General features: G+C 46.0%; 1 protein-coding gene across 2 annotated transcripts in view; it reads right to left on the bottom strand.

Annotated features, from left to right (window-relative positions):
* CALN1 (calneuron 1) overlaps positions 1-21,727 on the bottom strand; it is a 660,470-nt gene that overhangs the window by 597,020 nt on the left and 41,723 nt on the right. Inside the window, exon 2 of one of the 2 annotated variants that reach the window (XM_025379134.1) lies at positions 17,886-18,077. The exons of the other annotated variant lie outside the window; for it this stretch is intronic. Coding sequence (XP_025234919.1) covers positions 17,886-18,004 — 119 coding nt within the window. The 5' untranslated portion in view covers positions 18,005-18,077. The remainder of the gene's footprint in view (positions 1-17,885; positions 18,078-21,727) is intronic. 2 annotated transcript variants of the gene reach the window in all.

The raw sequence follows: 21,727 nt of genomic DNA, 5'->3' as shown, positions 1-21,727 counted from the left end.
TCTGTGTCCCCACCCAAATCTCATCGGAATTCTTATCCCCAGGCATCAAGGAAGGAACTTGGTGGGGGTGATTGAATCATGGGAGTGGTTACCCCTGTGCTGTTCTTGTGATCGTGACTGAGTTCTCACGAGATCTAATGGTTTGAAAGTGTGTGGCAGTTTCCCCATCATATACTCTCTCTCCTGCTGCCATGTGAAGAAGGTCCTTGCTTCCCCTTCACCTTCCACCATGCCTGGAAGTTTCCTGAGGCCTCCCTGACCATGCAGAACTGTGAGTCAATTTCACCTTTTTTATTTATACATTACCCAGTCTTGGGTAGTTCTTTATAGCAGTGTAAAAACAACTAATACAAATTATCAAACCACAAAGACATGGGTTAATCTTAAATGCAGATATGTAAGTGAGAGAAGCCAGTTTGAAAAGGCTACCTACTGTATGCTTCCAATCGCACAATATTCTGGAAAAGGCAAAACTCTCAGGGATGAAGGGAAAGGATGAAGAGGTAAAGCAGAGAGCATTTTTCAGGGCAGTGAAACTATTTTGTATGGAACTGTAATTGTGGATACATGACAATACGTATTTGTCAAAACCCGTTGAACTTTGGCACAAAGAATGAATCTTAATGCATGAAAATTTTAAAAAATGATCTAGGAGGTCCATGGAATCCCAGGATGGAATACAGAATGTGACAAATCAATCTGTATTACAAATGGTATGACACAAACTCACTGAAGGGGTGAGGAGAAAAGTGCTGACCTAAGTAACTTTGGAAATGGCTGGATTCTAGAAAACTCACTGCAAAGGAACTATACATAAGCGTTTTAGTTGATAAGGCTGTTTCCTATGGGTGAACTGGTTAACAATTCTGATATTACTTGTAAACTAGACCTAAGCAATTAAGCAAATAAATGGTGGATGGTAGGAGCCAGATTGCAGTATTGAAGTGGGGGTTTCCAATAAACAAGAGGAGAATTCTAGGATGACCATGTAATAATGGATTACAGTTGGAGACATCAGTGTAGACCTATATGTTGTTGTTTTTTAGAGATGGAGTATCACTCTTTCACCCAATCTGGAGAACAGTGGTGTAATCACAGCTCACTGCAACCTTGAACTCCTGGGCTCAAGAGATCCTCTTACCTCAGGATTCTGAGTAGCTGGGGCTACAGGGGCATGCCACCACACCTAGCTAATTAAAAAAAAAAATTTAAGGAGTCTTGTCACCTTGCCCTGGCTGGCCTTAACCCCATGTTTAACTTAATATAGATACAGATGGTTACATATAGAAGTATAGATATGTGTACACACATGGGTTAGTATATATACATATATTCCATTATTCTGTCAGCTGAGGGGACCTAGAAATAACAATGCCCCAGTAGCAATACACAAGATGAGCCTGGAGCATCTTTTAGTGCCAGAAAGTAAGAAAATTCTCAAAACACAGGGGGCAACAGTTCCCAATGGCCAAGGGTACGACGATTTGAGCAATAAAAGAAAAAAGTTGTATTAGATCATAACCCAAAGTATAAAATAAATATCCATGAGTCCATACTTATGAAAACACATGATCAAACTAAGGAAGGAAGGGAGGGAGGGAAGAAAGGAAGGAAGAAGGAAGGTAGGAAGAAGGGAAGGAAGGAAGGAAGGAGGGAGGGAAGGAGGGAAGGAAGGAAGAAGCAAAGGAGGGAAGAAGGGAAGGAAGGAAGAAGGGAAGGAAGGAAGGAAGGAAGGAAGGAGGGAAGGAAGGAAGGAAGGAAGGAAGGAAGGAAGGAAGGAAGGAAGGAAGGAAGGAAGGAAGGAAGGAAGGAAGGAAGGAAGTGAAGGAATCTCCCATACAGAAGAATTCCAAATAATTCATAGGTAATCTGACCTCATGGGGCGGGAGCATAACTCCTGTTTCTTAAGTGTAGTCTGTGAAGTGACTTTCTCCCAAAGGATACAGTATGGAAGGAGGAAAAAGTTGTAACTTCACAGCAGAGAAACCTGACAAACACACAGTCCTTCCACCGGGTGATCAAGGTCAACATCAACCATGATAGTCATGTTGATAGTGTAAGCCTTTAATACGATGTGATGAAAACGGCCCTTCCCCTCTGTGATCTTCCTCCCCTAAACCCATCACCCCAGTCTAATTATGAGAAAACCGTCAGATGAATCCCAACTGAGAGACAGTCTACAATATACCTACCCAATACTTTTCAAAGCTGTCAGGGTCATCAAAAATAAAAGTCTGAGAAACTGTCACAGCCAAGGGGAACTAAGGAGACAGGACAAGTAAATGCACCCTTGCCAGGCACAGGAGGACAAATACCGCATGATCTCACCCATATGTCATCTAAAAAGGTTGATCTCATAGAAGTTAAGAGTAGAATAGTGGTTACCAGGGGCTGGGGAGAACTGGGGGATGGGGATAGGGAGAGGCTGGTCAGTCGGTATAAAGTCACAGTGAGGTGAGAGGAATAAGTTCTGTGTTCTATTGCACTGTAGGGTGACTGTAGTTAACAATAGTATGTTGTATATTTCCAAAGAGTTATTAGGTTGGTGCAAAAGTAATTGTGGATTTCGCCATTGACTTTTAACGGTGAAACGCACAATTGCTTTTGCACCAACCTAGTAGAAGAAAGGATTTTTTAAAATGTTCTTCCCACAAAGAAATGATCAATGTTTGAAGTGATGAACATGCTAATTACCCTGATTTGATCAATACACAATCCACAAATGTGTCACATTCACTGTAACCCATAAAAATGACAGTTATTAAGCCCATTAAAAAAAATAATTTTTTTTTTTTTTTTTTTAGGCAGAGTCTCGCTCTGTCACCCAGGTTGGAGTGCAGTGGTGCAATCTCGGCTCACTGCAAGCTCCGCCTCCTGGGTTCACGCTATTCTCCTGCTTCAGCCTCCTGAGTAGCTGGGACTACAGGCGCCCGCCACCACACCCGGCTAATTCTTTGTATTTTTAGTAGAGACGGGGTTTCACCGTATTAGCCAGGATAGTCTCGATCTCCTGACCTCGTGATCCACCCGCCTCGGCCTCCCAATGTGCAGGGATTACAGGCGTGAGCCACTGCACCCAGCAATAAAAATTTTTAAAATGGGGCACATCCTTCCATCTTCCCAAGAGATACTTCCTACTTCCTGCCCCACCTGGACATGGTCTCAGGAGTCTTGGAGAGCAAGGAAAAATGCAAAAAAAGAAACAAACAAACAAACAAAGGTACCATTATATCCTACAATGAGATCAAAGGACATTAAGTAAAAACTCAACGAAATTTGCATAAATCATGAGCCTTAATGAATAACAATGTATCAAAGTAGTTCATTAACCGCAGCACATGTACCATACTTAAGTAAAATGCTAATGGGCGATACCAGGTGTTGGGGATATGGGCACTCTGTGCTATCTTTGCAATGTTTCTGCAAATCCAAAACTGTTCTAAAAAAATAAAGTTTATTTTTAAAAAATTAAATCTCATACTGTCTCCCCCATCTGTGCCCTCTCCCTAAAAGATGGCCTAAAAATGTGTAGAGAAAGAGAGAGCATCGTGGCTTATGCATCCTGCGTGCTGATCCCACATACGTGACCACAGACACTTGTTGGTCTCCAGGGGGTATGTGTCTTACCATGCAGTCGCAGGTGTGCCCTGGCTGGCCTCCAATCCTGACATTCAGAACTGGTGCATTTGGGCTCCTTCGAGTTGATGCAATGCTTTCAGGATTCCTGGTATCTGCCCTGAGTGTTTGCGCGTCCTCTCAGCTCTGTTTTGCTGCAGATCGCTGGGTCTCTATTTTGCCCTCTCTCTAGACCTGGCCCAACAGGCTAAGTCCATCCTCTGTTCTGGAAACACCCTGGCATCCAGCGCCTCCTTCAGTTACCACACAGCCATTGAGTGAGACTCAGGAAAGCTACCTTGTTGCGCTCTCTATTCATTTAACTAGACTTGCAAGCAGCATTTTGAGCAGGTGTTCTGTCCAGTGGGCTCCCAAGGTCTCCAGGGAAGGGCAAGGCAGGAGCCCCTGTCCCTGGTATTCACATCAAACACCCCCTGGGGACTAATCCAAGAGAGAAGGATGCAAGAATCCTTCTAGTTTTCCTGTCTCTTTCTCCTTTTGCCCTTCTCTTCTCCAACTTTTGATCAGATAATAGAAGATTCCTTTACTTCTGTTTCATAGCTTCCTTCTTTCTGGCTCCATCCTCAAAATTAAGCCTTAAAAGTGTCCGAGGCATCTTCTTTACACTAGGAAAAGAATTCAAAAATCTGAGTCTTCCCTGTTAGACTTCAATTTTGCAAGCTTTCACTGCCCACGAAGCATGGTTTTAAAGTGTAATGTCTCCTTAAGAAGTCAAATGACTGTTGTCTTGCCCAGGGGTAAAAAGTCTCTTGACTTAAGCTCAGTTGCAATCAAATACCAATGGGCCAGGCTTGGTGGCTCATGCCTGTAATCCCAGCACTTTGGGAGGCTGAGACGGGTGGATCACCTGAGGTCAGCAGTTCAAAACCAGCCTGGCCAACATGGTGAAACCCTGTCTCTACTAAAAATACAAAATTAGCTGAGCATGGTGGTGCATGCTGGTAATCCCAGCTACTCGGGAGGCTGAGGCAGGAGAATCCCTTAAACCCGGGAGGCAGAGGTTGCAGTGACCCAAGATCACGCCATTGCAGCCATTACACTCCAGCCTGGGCAACAAGAGCAAAATCCCATTTAAAAAAAAAAAAGAAAGAAAAGAAAAAGGAGAATTAACAAGCACTAGTTTGATATTTGCCAAAATAGTATTCCCATGGCCTACTGCTGGGGTAGTATGATGAGTTCTATGGGCTGGCTGGCTGGGAGACCAGGTTGGCTAAGGAGGGGTGGGAACTTTGCCCTGGGAAGACCTGAAAAAAGAAACACTGGCTCTAAGAAATACGAGGGATTTGGACCGGGCACGGTGGCTCACCCCTGTAATCCCAGCACTTTGGGAGGCCAAGGTGGGTGAATCATGAGGTCAGGAGTTCGACACCATCCTGGCCAACATCGTGAAACCCCATCTCTACTAAAAATACAAAAAAATTAGCTGGGCATGGTGGCAGGCACCTGTAATCCCAGCTACTCAGGCGGCTGAGGCAGGAGAATCTCTTGAACCTGGGAGGCAGAGGTTGCAGTAAGCTGAGATCACGCCACTGCACTCTAGCCCAGGTGACAGTGTGAGACTCTGTTTCAAAAAAAAAAGAGCGATAGAAAGAAGAGAGATTGGCTGCCCTGAGGCAGTGAAACATGGCTGAGAAACTCACCAGCCAGGGTGCCCAAGAATAGAATTCAAGAGGTCCACAAATTTGGATGGGAAAGAATATACCTTTATTTCCATTATCCTATAAATGAAATCCAGCATTTTCTTCAATTAGGAATGCAAGCCACAAGGCACTGCAGAGTTAGCAATGCCTGTGATTGTGCCACTAATATTTTCCTATCATGTTCCCATTGTCCCAATTACTTTGAAATGTTGTTTATGCTTACCATAACAGCACTTCAAAATCATGATTATTTTATCCACCAATAGCCTTATTATTTAATGCATCAACAAAGAAGCACATGTGTTATTATATCAACACATTTGTTCTGCTTAATATTTTTGATACCATACTTATGTATAATATATTTCCTTTGTTGTTACCTCAAGTATTCTATTTTATGCATTTAGAAACATAATTCACAGGCCTCAACAGACTGCCAAAGAGATCCATGCATCAAAAGTACCCTTAAAATATACTTTTTCTGACTCTTAAGATTTCTTTGTACATTGTAATTTTTCCTGACATTGAAATTCTCCAGTTACTCCCAAGCCTTCAGCAAAACCTGATTTATATACATCTGCTGTGTGTTAACGGGGTTGTGAAGAATTGAGAGAGGATGGAGTAAAACAAATTTCGCCCTCCCTACCCACCTCCCAACCCCAGAGGCTGGTGACTTGGTAGCAACCGCATATTGAAAGAAGATGATAGATCCAGAGTCCCAGATGTAGACCCAAAGTGAAGCTGCAGAGGGCTAAGATGGTACCAAGCCCAGACAGGTTAGGAAAATGTTAAGAGATAAACACTCTTCAAACCTAATAATGAGCAGAGGTATCCACAGGATCCTCAGATCGCTGGAAGGCATCTTATGCTGACTTCCCCTAAAATCCTACTTTTCCATTTCACCCAGCAAGAAACCAGAAGATCCCAAAGAGGTGCATTGCTAGGAGCAGGTAGCAAAAGGATCCAGCATGATGAAGGAGTGTAGTCGTTTTAAAACATGGTCCCTGATATAGCTTGGCTGTGTCCCCACCCAAATCTCACCTTGAATTGTAGCTCCCGTAATTCCCACATGCTGCAGGAGAGACCCAGTGGGAGATAACTGAACCACGGAGGGGATTTCCCTCATACTGTTCTCGTGGTAGTGAGTAAGTCTCATGAGATCTGATGGTTTTATAAATGGGAGTTCCCCTGCACAAGGTTTTTTTTTTTTTTTTCGTTTTTTGGTTTTTTTGGGTTTTGTTGTTGTTGTTGTTGTTTTTTGCCTGCCACCACGTAAGGCATGCCTTTCACCTTCTGCCATGATTGTGAGCTGCCCCCGCCCAGCCACATGGAACTGTGAGTCCATGAAACCTCTTTTGCTGTATAAATTACCCAGTCTCAGATATGCCTTTTATCAGCAGCGTGAAAACAGACTAATGCAGTCCCCAAATTCATTCAGCCTCCTTCTGTTAAGATGTGGTATCTACGCCTCTACTCCCTGAATCTAGGAGGATTTGCACTGCTTTGACCCCTAGAGTATGGCAGAAGCACTGCTTGCAAGGTTAAGTCCTAAAAGGCCAACCAGGTTCCATCTGTTTCTCTTGGAAGGCTCACTGAGATGCTCCCTTTTAGGATGCTCTTCTTACAACCCAGATACCAAGCTGTCAGAACGCAAGCCACATGGCAAAGCCATATGTAGATGCTCCCAGCTGAGCTAGTCCTTCAGCCATCCCATCCTAGGCACCTGACATGGAAGTGACCAAATAACGTCAGCCCCCAGCCATCTGTGTTTTTCCAACAGAGGCATCAGACATCCCGGAGCAGACGAAAGCTGTCTCTACTGAATTCCTGACCCCAAGATTCCACAAGCGCAGGATGGTTGTTGGTTTATCCCCCTGAGTTTGGGGCAGTTTATTATGAAGCAATAGTAACCAGACTAAGAGGAGATGAGAAGTTCAGGAAGAAGAGGCTCCTGTGACGGCTACATGGTTCATGGATGGAGAGCTGAACGGTGCTCTAATGGGAGAGACCGGGGAAGGGGCACAGGACTGAGGGCCAACTTGTGTCTCTCCAGTGCCCTTTGCACTGTGATGAGTAGAAATGACTTGTACCCAGAGTAGTACTGTTTCATACTGTCTTCTGCTAACAGCAAGACTATTTAGGGCATGAACTCTATTGACTAATCTTCTCCCTACCCCACTTTCTCAATAGGAGCAAAATCCTCAAATTAAAATTTGGTACAGGTCAATTGTAGTGGCACATGCCTGTAATCCCAGCACTTTGGGAAGCCCAGGTGGGAGGATCGCTTGAGGTCAGGAGAGTTCAAGACCAGCCTGGGCAACATAGCAAGACCCTGTCTCTTAAAAAAAATTTAATTAGCCAGGCATGTTGGCATGTACCTGCTGTCCCAGCTACTTGGGAGGCTGAGGTGGAAGAATTGTTTGAACCCAGAAGTTCAAGGCTGCAACGAGCTATGATCTCACCACTACACTCCAGCCTGGGCAATACAGCAAGACCCGTCTCTTAAAAAAAAATTAGTACAAACACCAGGAGTGTGTTAGGTGAATTCAGTCTCTCTCAGTGATTCCAAATTTTTCCATGAAAGGGCTTCTAATGAAGGAGAATTACAGGGTCATAGCCCAAAACAGCCCAGACACAAGCAAGAACCATCTTTAAAGTCCAATATTTTTGTCTTAAAAACTAACATTCTACCCCATAACATATGAAGTACGTTTTTAACAGTACAGTGTCTTAAATTACCTGTGATGAGGTAAGAAGGACATTGCATGAACATGTACTCTGTTTATCATCAGATGTCAGAGGTACTCTGTCCCACAGCTGGGTTCCCCCAGGCAAATGCCAAAAGAATAGGTATACAGAATTCTGATGTGCCAAAGCCCTTTTGAAGGAGTCAGGTGCCTAGGGGTTAGCCATTTAGTCTATTGACCATAGAGTTGTTTTCTTTTTCTATTTTGAGAGACAGAGTCTCGCTCTGTCACCCAGGCTGCAGTGCAGTGGCACAAACTCAACTCACTGCAATCTCCACCTCCCGGGCTCAAGGGATCCTTCTGCCTCAGCCTCCTGAGTAGCTAGGATTACAGGCGTGGGCCACCGTACCTGGCCTTGGAGCACTCTTAAAATATTTATCAGCATTGATGTTAATCATCAAGTTGTGGCATGTTTTGTTAAAAGAATCACATAGGAAGTAAACAGATCCTGAGTGAACAGAAGATTTCCAAGACATTAGGTCAGCAAATCTCCAGGAAGATGAAAAAGTGATCAAAATTTCTTAGCTAAGATCATTGGTGATATGTATGGTGGCGTGCAGAATTTACACTTTGGGCATATAGAATTTTTTTCATCATGACGACATTTCTCTTGATCCTGCACCCTCTCACTTCCTCAGGGACATATGACTCCATTAATGATCACCCTCAAGCACTTCCTTTCTGTCGCCTCCTTCCCCTCCACTCTGGTGTCCTCGTCCTCAAAAGCCCTTCCCTTAGGTGAATTGGTACCATAATTCTGGAGAGCAATTTGGCAAAACCTAGCAGAAGAAAAAAATGTACACATTTTGACCCAGATGTTTCACTTCTAGAAAATGTATCTTTAGTTATGCTTGCACAAGTTCATAAGGATAAATGTTGCTCATACACAGATGCTCTTTGAAGCATTGCCTATGAGAACAAAAACAGAGCATGACCTGAACAGACATCATCACAGGACTGGTCCAGTACATTGCAGTACAATAGAAAAGGATGCTGGTAATAAACTGTTGAGTGAAAAAAAGTTGCATACCATTGACTTTTTTTGAGACAGTGTCTCACCATGTTGCCCAGGCTGAACTGCAGTGGTGCAATCATAGCTCACTGCAGCCTTAAATTCCTGGGATCAAGCAATCCTCCCACCTCAGCCTGCTGAGTAGCTGAGACTACAAGGGTACCACCATGCCCGATTCTTTTACTTTATTTTATTTTTTGTAGAGATGGAGTCTCACTAGATTGCCCAAGCTGGTCTCAAACTCCTGGACTCAAGCGATCCTCCCACCTCAGTCTCCCAAAGTGCTGGGATTACAGGCGTGAGCCACAGTGCCCAGCCTACATTCTATTCTTGTCTTATAAGTAATGAATGGTATACATGGGAACTCCACACCTGTGCTCATGCATGTGTGTGTGTGTCACTTGATGTGCCCCTAGGCACACCCTGGGCTTGCATGTATCTTAACACATAAACTCTATGGTGAGTAGTAACGCATCTCCCCCATGAACCTGTAAACTGCAAGAGGAAAGGGACTATTCATCTTTTTACCCCCAACATGCACAGCGCCTGGCACACCAATGGCACCTGAATTAATGAGGGTGTGAGCATTCATGGGCACCAGGATATGTCAGTTATCTATTATTTGCATTGATCTAAGAACTAGGTATGTCTCCAGGAGAGAAAATAAACACTTAATGGATGGCTTCCAGGCTTTAACAAACACATACACACACACAAACACACACACACACACACACACTCACTCACATCCAGGATTCCAGGCTCAAATTGTATTTGGAAAAACTGAGATAAACAAAGATAAACCATTTTCTTGACTGTAGGGCATCACTAATATTTTAATTTGCATTGATATTCTCCAAGAGGCAGATATAGTATGGAGCATCATCCAAATTTTACTGACCATGAAGCACCTTCAGAGGAATATTTATTTACATTGATGTTCTGAGGATCATTCTTCTGTAACATGCTGCATTAGAAGAATCACAAAGGAAGTCAATGGATCCCGGGTGAAAGTCGGATTGTGAAGAGGTGGGGTACGAGAATCTCCAGGAGGGCAAAAGAATGATGAAAAGTTTCTCAGGTAAGATCATTTGAAACTCCCATTGGATGGCGGAAACTGAGAAGGAAAAGATTTGGTCAATGGAACAAGAGTGAGCAAAGCATGCTTGAGCTGACAGCAGGGTGACAAAAATCCTCGCCCTGGGGACTTCCGAGACCCTGGCAGGGATGTCAGGGAAGGAGCCCAGCGATCAGAATTCCAGGTGCTTCCTACAAAGTTTCTGATTTAGGAGGTAGGGCCTCCAAATATATATATATATTATATATTATATACTATAATATATTATATATATAAAACAAAGACTCCAGGCAGAAACGTCTTCAACTCCCTGTCCACCCAACTGTCACCTTTTCTACATTCAGCTCTGTCTTTGCCACTCCCTGCCCATTATAGTAGAGGACAGTCCTTTCCCAAGTGTGTGTGTGTGTGTGTGTGTGTGTGTATATATATATATATATATTTTTTTTTTTTAACTCACCAGATACATTTTGATGTTGAGCTAAATTTTGAACTGGCCATTGTTTGGCATCACTCTTTCTGCTCTGACACTAGCTCTTGTTCCCTTTAGAATTTGATCAGTAAGCTGATGGGAGCAGAGGCCACATTACATGAGGCAAGATTAAGAAGGAATCAGGGCCGGGCATGGTGGCTCAAGCCTGTAATCCTAGGACTTGGGAGGCTGAGGCGGGCAGATCACTTGAGGTCAGGAGTTCAAGACCAGCCTGGTCAACATGGTGAAACCCTGTCTCTCCTAAAAAAACAAACATTAGCTCAGTTTGGTAGCAGACACCTGTAATCCCAGCTACTCGGGATGCTGAGGCAGAAGAATCGCTTGGATCTGGAAGACAGAGGTTGCATGAGCCAAGACCATGCCACTGCACTCCAGCTTGAGTGATAGAGGGAGACTTTTTCTCAAAAAAAAAAAAAAAAAGGAGGAAACGAAAAGTGGGGAAATAGAGCAATGTATGCAATTTTTCTTGGGGGAAGAAAGAAGACATTGGTGAATAGGATGGAGGAGGTATCATTGATGAAATAAGGTCCCTGAAGACAGTGCAGCAGGGAAGAGATATTCCAGCACATGTGGCAGGTGGTCCTTGGACTTGGGAAAGGACCATCCTCTACTATCATGGGCAGGGAGTGGCAAAGACAGAGCTGAATGTAGAAAAGGTGACAGTTAGGTGGACAGGGAGTTGAGGACGTTTCTGCCTGGAGTCTTTGTTTCAATTGTGAGTGAGGAGGTGACACCATTCTTAAGACAAGTGAGTCGGGGTTGAAATAGTCATGGAGACCTGATCACTAGAACCATGACTCACACTGAGGACCTCGTTGAGGTTGAAGGTTAGAAGTATATAGGATCATTTATCTGTGTCCCATATCCTTGTAGAATCTTTTAGTAGTAGTAGTAGCAGTAGGAGGAGGAGTAGTAAGACAGGGTCTTTCTGTGTTGCCCAGGCTGGAGTGCAGTGGCACGATTATAGTTCACTGCAGCCTCCAACTCTTGGGCTCAAGCAATCCTCCCCCCTCAGCCTCCCAAGTGGCCAGGACTACAGGCATGCACCACCGTGCCCGGTTAAGGTTTTTTTTTAGTTTTGCAGAGATGGGGTTGCCCAGGCTGGTCTTGAGCTCCAAGGCTCAAGCAATCCTCCTGCCTCAGCCGTCCAAAGTGCTGGGATTACAAGCCTAAGCCATCATACTCAACCCGTGTAGGATTTTCCCCTGGAGCACTCCACATACTGAAGCAGACGTAACAATGGAAAACAGCTGTCAAGGAGGATGCCACAGAGAGGCAGGTTGCAGTGTGAGCACCTACCCAGAGGGTCCACATTCTAGAGAATGACGAGATCAAGGTTGAGGCCACAGGAGTGAAAGTCAACAGGAAAGAAGGTCACAAGAGTTGAAGTTGAGGCAACAAGAGGTGAGAATGTTGCCTGGTCATCCCCATGCTCATTCATCTCCCCAGTATGATCACAACTTGCGGTAGATATAAGAATGAACAAGCTGCTAGGGAATTCCAGGAGTGAATGGGTGACTAGAAGAAAAGCAGGTGATAGCAACGAGGGAGAGGGAGGCAGGGAATGTGCTCCTCAATGAAGCAGAGATTTTTACACAATGGTTAGGAACAAGCATATGGAAGTCTACCAGTAGCCTCAAGTGAAGAATCTCACTGCTCCTCTTGGGGGTCTTGGAGGGCACCCACTCTCCCAAATACATACACACACACACACCTTGCTCCAACCAAAGTGGGTCCTCTTTCTGAGTATTGGCATTCCCCATAAGACTTATTTTAGAAAAGCTTTTATGAGCAAAGCAAAAAACCATTAAACACCATTGATCATGCCTAACCCTTCCATTATAAGCCAAGGATGAACTTGATGAAGGTATCCACTGCTACATCCTGCTAGCGTACCACGTGAGGTATACTTTCCCCTAAGACACAGCTCCTGGATGATGCATCCTTTTAGGGCCGATGAGTTCAGCACCGCTGAAGTCCAGAAGAGCCAAGCATTGTAGGGAAGAAGGACCATTGGCCAGAGAAGGGCCATGATGGAAGTCCTCGGACACCTGTTAGGGACAGGGAAGAGATGCAAGAAGAGGAGAAGTAAAGATGGCAAGCAAGGAGGAGTCCAGCTGATGATTCCAATCTAGCAAGGAAGAGCAGCTCAGCATCCAGGCAACAAAGGCTGAGTTCTTTCAGCCTCTCACTGTGCGTGACCTTCCGTCACAAGGAAGTTTACAGGTCTTGTTTATGTGTAGACTTTTTTATAAGCTATTCAGAGCAGGGGTGGGAGGGAGAACTAGAGAGAAAAGTTCCCTTTGAATTTCCATTGCTTTCAGAGTCAGCAATTTAATGAGTCATGCATTCTAAATCCTTGCTTTGTCTACACGTTTTCATTTCAAAATACGAAAAAACACTTTGTTTGGAACATGAGATATTTTTAGATCATATATCAATAGTGCACATCCATTTCTCCCCATATGAATAAAAAAGCTTCCTTTGGATTGGGCTGGAGCCGCACCACAGTGGTGGGGTTGTTTACTTAGCTGTCATTTGTGGAAGCTACCTGGGCATCACTCTAGCTCCTGGAGTCTGTCTTCTAGGTGACATCATGGATGAGTCAGCTCTAGACCTGGTCCAAAGAGCTCCAGATCTGAAAGTCTGGACAAAAAGTAAAGAAGTGAAGGATTTCACTGCTCCTCTTAGGGATCGTGGGAGACACCCCATTATCCCAAATATGTACACACACACCTTGCTCCAATAAAAGTGGGTCCTTTTTCTGAGTATTAGCATTCCCCACATGACTTATTTTAGAAAAGTTTCTATAAACAAAACAAAACAAAAATTAAACACCATTGATCACACCCAACTCTTCCATTATAAGCCAAAGATGAGCTCAAGACCATACAGTGACTTGAGGGAGGCAACCACTGCTTCCTCCTGCTAGAGTGTCCTTTCAGACCTCCTTGCCAAGGAGTCACCTTGACAGGCTAGAAAAAGGTCAGGGCTTCCTTGCTTCACTCCCTTGTGAGACCTTTGAGAGAAAGGAGAAGAGAAGGAGGTCACCATCTACAGGTCACCTCCTCCAGATGCATTGACAGAAGCATGTTGACACCTTAGCAAAGACATGAGTGGACAATCAAGGATCTTCTGCAGTGATGTAGGCTGACAAATGGGGGGACAACGGACTGCAAGGAAGGCTGGCTGTGGGAAGGGTGGGGTCCTACCTCTCTAGTCCCCAGCCGGTTTTGTCTAACCTATTGCCTTTTTTTTTTTTTTTTTTTTTTTTTTTTTGAGACAAAGTCTCTCTCTGTCGCCAGGCTGGAGGGCAGTGGCATGATCTCGGCTCACTGCAATGTCTGCCTCCTGGGTTCAAGCGAGTCTCCTGCCTCAGCCTCCCAAGTAGCTGGGACTATAGGCACACACCACAATGCCCAGCTAATTTTTGTATTTTTAGTAGAGATAGAGCTTCACCATGTTGGCCAGGATGGTCTCAATCTCTTGACCTCATGATCCACCCACCTCGGCCTCCCAAAGTGCTGGGATTACAGAAGTGAGCCACTGCGCCTGGCCTAACCTATTGCTTTTGTTCCACAAGTCACAGTTCATCATTTTGGGTCTTGTAGGGATCACCTTCTTGAAAAGTTCCAACTTAAAGCCTTAATAGCAAATACCTTCCCAGCACTTCATGGAGCATCAATTAGCTCCAAGAATAAGAAATACATATAATAGCTCAAGGAACTGGTATGATATAGTTTGGATATTTGTCCCCTCCAAATCTCATGTTGGAATATGATCCCCAGTGTTGGAGATGGGGCCTAGTGGGAGAGGTTTGGGTCATGCACGCGAATGCCTCATGAATGCCTCAGCACCCTCCCTGTGACAGTGAGTGAGTTCTCACTCTATTAGTTCATGCAAGAGCTGGTTGTTTAAAAGAGCCTGCCTCTCTCTTGTTCCCTCTCTCTCCATGTGACATTCCTGCTCCCACTTTGCCTTCCACTATGATTGGAACCTTCCTGAGGCCCTCAACAGAAGCAGATTAGGCCATGCTTCTTGTCCAGTCTGCAGAACCATGAGCCTAATAAACCTCTTTTTTAATCAATTGCCCAATCTCAGGTATTCCTTTATAGCAGCACAAAATGGACTAATACATGGGGGTGAGGAGGCACCCCAGTTCTCCAGTCACTCCCCCTCCCCATCTTCTGTCCGCCCATTTAGAGTGGCAGCAGCTGTATTCATACATCTGACCCTCTTCTCTTGGGCACTATTGATTTGATCAGGAATGGACAGCAATGGGCTTGTTTCCCAGGGGATTTGGAATTGAGACCACACTGATTCCTCCATTTGATCACTGTTAAATGGGTAGCTATTTGACAGGAATCATTTTCACATGGACAGAGAAACGCAAGAGACTTAGCTTTCTCAGATTTTCCACATCCTTCTAGGTCTTTGATGATGAGCTAAATTTTGAACTGGCCATTGCTTGGCATCGTTCCTTCTGCTCTGACACTAGCTCTCGTTCCCTCCAGAATCTGATCAGTAAACTGATGGGAGCAGAGGCTACATTACATGAGGTGAGATTAAGAAGGAATCAAGGCCGCGTACGGTGGCTTAAGCCTGTAATCCCAGCACTTTGGGAGGCCAAAGCAGGTGTATCACTTGAGGTCAGGAGTTTGAGACCAGCCTGGTCAACATGGTGAAACCCCGTCTCTACTAAAACTACAAAAATGAGCTGGGTTTGGTGGCAGCCACCTGTAATCCCAGAGCTGCACCTCTGGACTTGGATTTCACGAGACCCACCCTCTGCCCACTCCCATGGAAATATCCCTAGCATGTTTCCCTTTTCATTCCTGAGAACTCTCCTGGCCTTCTGTCCCTTGCAACCAATATGGCTCTGGGAGATGTGAAAGTGATCTGGAGACAGAAGACGAGACACATCAAGGAGGCTCCTCTCTGCTTTCTAACTTCGCCTGCCCTGCCCACGCTGTGCATAACTGCTCAGGCCACCACAGCTAGGAAGTAGTGGTGGCTCTTTGAGCATGCTTTGGGGTCAGAGGAGGCCCCTGGTGCCCCTGTTTTTGCTAAGGTGTCAACATGCTTCTTTCAGTGCACCTGGAGAAGATGACCTGTAGATGGGGACTGCCTTCTCTTTTACTCCTTTCTCTCAAAGGTCTCACAATACCCAGGCTGTGCTTTATCTGAAGGAGGTTGCCAGCCAGAGAACTGAAGGGCAGGAGGTGATGCGCTCTGAGAGATGACATTACTGCTGAACCTAACGGGAGAACACGTTCCAGATGAGATATGTTCCCACTCCCCTCCACGTCCAACTCCCTGGAGCCAAGATCTTGACCACAGATCTCCCTCCTCTGGCCCCACCTAATCTCCTGCTTTTTGGCTCTCTCCCTCTCAGCCCACTACACAAAGAAATCTTTGGGGAATGTGTGGGTACATGCCCAAGGAAGGAATAACAAAAACAAAAGCATGTTCATTGTGCGTGCGTGTGTGTGTGTGTGTGTGTGTGCACGTGCATGCAAATGTGTGATGGGAACAGCCAGGAGGTGTAGAGGCCCTTAGCCCCGGGCCCTAAAGGGAGTTTATGTTCAACTCCAAAGGAGAAGCACGTGCCTTGGAAGAAACTGACTCCTTGGGTCATCGCTGTCCCCTAGAGACAGGTGACACTAAACTGCCTAATTCATGCTGCTCACAACTCTGGCCAAAAAATGCCAAGTTCCCAAAATGCAGGATAAAATGGGGAAACATTTTAAATGTGACAATGTGTTGAGCAAAAAGATTTCTTTTCTGTTTGCTGTGTGATATCCTCAGATCTACAGAGGTAGGCAAATATCCCTTTCCTCCGTCCCACCAACTGTACTTGTCACTCAAGGCAGCCCTCCTAGGACTTACAGAAATGTTTCTCTGACTCAGTTCTTACCTCCTTTTTTCAACATGCCCCTCCCCTTTAGCAGGGGAAGTGTTCAGCATCCTTTCATTTATCCTAGGCTGGTGAAAGTCCAACCACGCCTGCCTTTGGTGGGGGGTCCTCTCCTGGAAGGGATGAGCTGAGATGGGGAGACCATCCCAAAATGTTCTCTGACTCTAGCCAGCCTTCCTTGCTCTGAGCCTGCCCTTCAGCATTTGTCATTTCCAGCTTTACACTGTCCTGTTCTAGATCCTTCCTCAGAGGCTGAGAGAGTGGCTCCCCCGGTTGGTAAGCGTTCCCTTGGCCAGGGGTCTCATCAGCTCCCGCCCTTGGCTTCTCAAATGTCAAGCTGTGTTGGAGAAGGTTCTGAACAAAGTCTTGCAGCATCCTGTTCCTGGATCCTACAGTCTGGCCCCCTGCTCATGGGAGAAATTGCTGAACACCAGGAGCTGTAGTCACCATAAATACATCCACTTCCTTTTCTTCCCCATAAGCCTATCTCTAAACTAACTGCCCCCACCATATACGCTTTCAGCCGCCACTGAAAGCTGGTGGCTAGAGCTGGAGATCCCATTCTGAACAGCCTTAGGAAGAGAATTTCAGAATGTACCCATTTATAGGACTCACCACAGACCAATTCCTTGATGCCAGCATCACACAGACCAAAACTGCGTTCTATACCAAACCACACCCAGAGTTGCAACTCCTCTTGAGTTTGTACAGCCGAGGGTCTCCGAGGAAAAGAAAAAGAGTAAGATAAAAAACCCACGGAGGCCTGTGGCTTGGTAGCATAGAAAACTCTTTACCCCGAACTGACCGCATCAATGACCAGAGAGACACAGGGTAGCCTAGTGGTTAGGAACAAAATTTTTTTTTTTAGCGGTGGGAGGAGGGGTGGAATTCAGAGAGACTTGGGTAGGAATCCCAGGTTTGCCTTTGGCTGTGTCATCTCAGTCAAGCTGCCTAATGTTTGTGTTACTTTCCTCCTGTCAAAGCGAGACTAACAACATCCTTATGAAATTATTTGAGAATTGATTGAAATTGTCTATGCAAAGCTTCCATTTTTATGCTAGTGCATAGTCCATACTCTGTAAATTGTATTTGTCATTGTTCACCTGAAAACAAGCATGTCTCTCCCCAAGAGTCGGTTTGCAAACCCGTCCCTTCGTCCCATCCACACATCTCAAATAGGCTCAAGAAAGGGAATAGAATCTCTGTACCCTGCCGGGACAGCTCTCCCAGGTGTTCAGTTCATAGATTCTCCTCTCCAACCTAGACACGCAGCAGCGGCAAAGGCTCCTGAACCCCGCACCACCCCCTACCTGAGGGCTGCCAAACAATCTAGATCCTGGGGTTTGGGGGAAGAAGACTTGCCAGGTGGGGAAGTCGGGGGCCTGGCTCCTCGGCGGCTCCTCTCCCCGTCCGAGGGCTCCTCCGTCCCCCTTTTTCTCATTCTCGGGCTTCCCCTCTCCGGGTTGCTCTGGCAGCCGCATCGGGGGTCCAGGGCGATGTTCTCAGAGAGATTTAGGAGCACATCAAAGGAACGTCAGCGAAGGCACTGAGACTCTGAAAGGAGTTGACAGAAACTTACAGCCTGCACAGTGCTGGGCGATTATTTTTCTCAAAGCCGGCCGCCTAAATAATTCACACCCTCCCTTCCGTGTTTACACAGGACAATGGTAGAAACACAATCCTGGCACAAGAAATATAATTACAGTTGTGACAGATGTTTAGCTATTAATAAGGCCTCAATGTCACCAGAGGGCATTGCACAACAAGCCAATAATGGGCTTTTGGAGCCAACCTTAATATTTACAGGTATTTTTCCATTCGTACTCCCATGGGCATTGCTGGAGTATGAGCAGTGTGGAGAGAGCTATAGCCGCCAACGTGATTGCAACTTGCAAGGAAGCAAAGCACCTCGCCAGCATCATTTGTTTCCTTGCTGCTGACACCAGGAAATCCACGGAAACAAAATGGGGGACTGAGCTGGAAATCACCGTCTAACGGCGAAGGACTCTTGCCAAGTCTCCCAAACTTGGTGATGCTGTCACAATCCCAGGGCAATATCCTCCTAACTTCCTTAAAGCAAAGAGCATCCAAGACGGCATCCCGTTACCAGCTCCCGTGCAGACTTGCAGCCCACGCATACGGAATCTCTAGGTCCACTTGATGTCACCAAGTGGCAACATCCTCTTTCTATCTCTCTCTCTCTCTCTGATATCCAGTTACCACCTACTTGTCCCTTACAACTCAGCTCAGCTGTCACCTCTTCTGAAAAGCTGTCCTTGACCTGGCCCTCTCCCTTGGTTGAGTTAAGGCACCCCTCATCTCTGCCTACTTCTACTGTCATTTGTCTACAACCTCCATCCCCTCCTCCCAACACTGTGTTGAGAAAAACCCCAGGCTAGATGCACACTGTGTGGCATTTAAGCGCAGGCAGGAACAACCTTAAAGTAACTGGTGCTCAATAAACATGTATTGAACACACATTTAATCAATGTCAGTTCTTTTTGGTTCCATTGAAGTTAAAAACAAACAGTAATGAAGACCAACAAAGACTCTCTAGAGATGTGAAGTTCAGAGAGTGTAACTGGAAGACGTTGGTGACGAAACCAACAAAGCCCTGGCCACCACGGATCAGGGACCCATCTGAGAAAGCAGTGCTCATAAGGATATCTGCACGTTGCAGCAGGCAATGGCTTCTCGCAGCCACACACAGATGAGTCTCCATTTCTCATTGCTTGGCCCCTGAACATCGCATCCTGGGAAGAGTCCCTCTGCCCTCTTTCTGCTCTCTCAATTCCGGCGAGAGGTGCATGCCCATGCCTGGGAAGCGGTCTCCTATCAAAGTCAGCTTTTAGGAGATCAGGCTCAGAAAATGACTGTAGAAAGCAGGAAGAAGGCTTGAAGAGCTGTATGTGGATGGTGGACATTATTGTTGTAGATTGTTGTTGTAAATCTGCACACACACTACCCACTGAAAATTAGCCTCATTTGGCTCAAATGAAACAGGCTCAGCCCAAGGCCCTGAGCGTAACTCATCAGCCACTGGGGTGAATGAATGAAGGACAGACACATAAACCAGGGGTGAATGAATGAAGGACAGACACATAAACCAACTGGATGCTTTGTAATTTCCACCTGGACCAGAAACCCCCGTGTCCTTAGCTCAGATCTGGACCAGATGGTGTCTGGGTGCCCCTGACCTCTGAGGTCTCTGGTTCCCCAAGGTTGTGGGATAGAGTTGAGCCCTCCATCCGACAGGAATGATGAGATAGGACAGGAAGGGTGTTATGTCCTGTGACTGGGCTGGAACTTCCCAAGGGCTGGGATCTCAAAGATACCTTAAAGAGAGTAAGTGTCTCAAAGCAAGAAGCCATGTCTCACCAAACAGCACATGTGCAATGCATCCACGTAACAGCACTTGGCCTCAAACACACACATGCACACACTGGTCTTCAGATGCGTGCTCACAGATCAGCCTTGTAACATTCATAGCCTAGAGGTGATCTTAGACCCACCTAGCATGGCTGGGGAGGCCTCAGGAAACTTACAATTATGGCAGAAGGTAAAGGGGAAACAGGTATGTCTTCACTCGCCTGTTTCCTGAGACATATGCCCAGAAGCACTCACCCCCACACCCACATGGCTCCCACGCAACTTCACACAGCTGCACACTCTGTCCCCATCAGCACGCACCCGTACGCCGCTCACTTACACATGCCTATGACTCATATATTCACACACACTACAACACCCACTTCCCCACACACGCTGCACATGCTGAAACTCTTGGAGACTTCTCTAGTTAGCTCGTTAAGTTAAACAGGAGAAACAAGTGTGTCATTACAGTAGAAACGCAACAAAAAAAAAATGACATTTTATTTTCAGATATGCTTTTAGTTGCCATGGCAGTCCCAGCACCATGGAAGTTGTGATTGGTGGTAAATGCATATTTCAAAAAGCAGTAATTAGCTCCCCATATGCAAAAACTTCTGAATATGTTGAGTCCCTTCTCTTGTCAGGTACCCCCCAAGGCAGTGTGGACATCAGAGCAAGGCACCCAGATGAGAATGCCAGGAGCTCTCTGCAAGGATGTTCCAGGCTGATGGTCACCAGGCTTCTGAGCCCAATACATTTAATGACTTGGAACCTGCCCACAGCTCAACAGGCGCACGGCACTGAAGGTGGCAGCTCCCTGTAAGGAACAATGGCTCCTGCTGCTCAGCTGGCCTCTGGTGCCCTCACTGCGTCACTCCGGATGTGCCAGAAAAACACAAAGCCAGGGGACCCAAAATGGAGCTGGCTCCTGCAGTCAGAAGCCATCTCTCCAGAATTCCCCTCTCCCAGTCACAGCTGCCTGCTGGCATAACAACGGGGGAAGCCAAACCGCCCCGCACAAGCCAGACTGACCACCCTTGGCCAACTAATGAAGCACCCCATGTTGGCATCTGCAGAGAAGACAGACCTCCATCTTTCCATTTAACTGGAAGCTTCTCCAAGACACAGGCACCTCCTGAGTCCTCACAGCCTTATGCATCTTGGGACCCAAGGTGCATTTCCCAATGAGCTTCCTTGTCCCCAAATTAACTGGCTACCTCATTTCCTGATGCGATTCCTAAGGACGATTAATTTCCAGAATTTGTCCTCTAAAGTCCATTTGCTAATTGCCTTTACAATCACCATCTGAAAGGTCAGCCGGGAGGAGCTGGATTTTTGAGCCTCAGTCTTGAAGTTAGAGCTTTGGGCTAATTCCTAGACCCACATGAGGGTCCTTATCAGCCTTTTTTTTGTTTTTTCGGTTTTTTTGTTTTTTTTTTTTTTTTTTTTGAGACAGAGTCTTGTTCTGTCTCCCAGGCTGGAGTGCAGTGGTGTGATCCCTGCTCACTGCAGCCTCTGCCTCCCAGGTTCAAGCCATTCTCCACCTCAGCCTCCTGAGTAACTGGGATTACAGGTGCACACCACCAGACCTGGCTAATTTTTGTATTTTCAGTAGAGACGGGTTTCGCCATGTTGGCCAGACTGGTCTCGAACTTCTGACCTCAAGTGATCCACCTGCCTCAGCCTCCCAAAGTGCTGGGATTACAGACATGAGCCACCAGCCCCTTGTCAGCTTTTCATTCCAATAGGTGACCTACCCACTTCCTTTAGCACTGAAAATGTCCCTGGAACACTGGCCACTCTTTTAGGGCTCAGACCAGTAGGAGGCACTC

The sequence above is a fragment of the Theropithecus gelada genome, chromosome 3 (genome assembly GCF_003255815.1).
Source record: "Theropithecus gelada isolate Dixy chromosome 3, Tgel_1.0, whole genome shotgun sequence".
Classification (NCBI taxonomy): Eukaryota; Metazoa; Chordata; class Mammalia; order Primates; family Cercopithecidae; genus Theropithecus; species Theropithecus gelada.
Note: the sequence above shows the minus strand (reverse complement) of the source record. Positions and strands in the feature narration are given on the sequence as shown.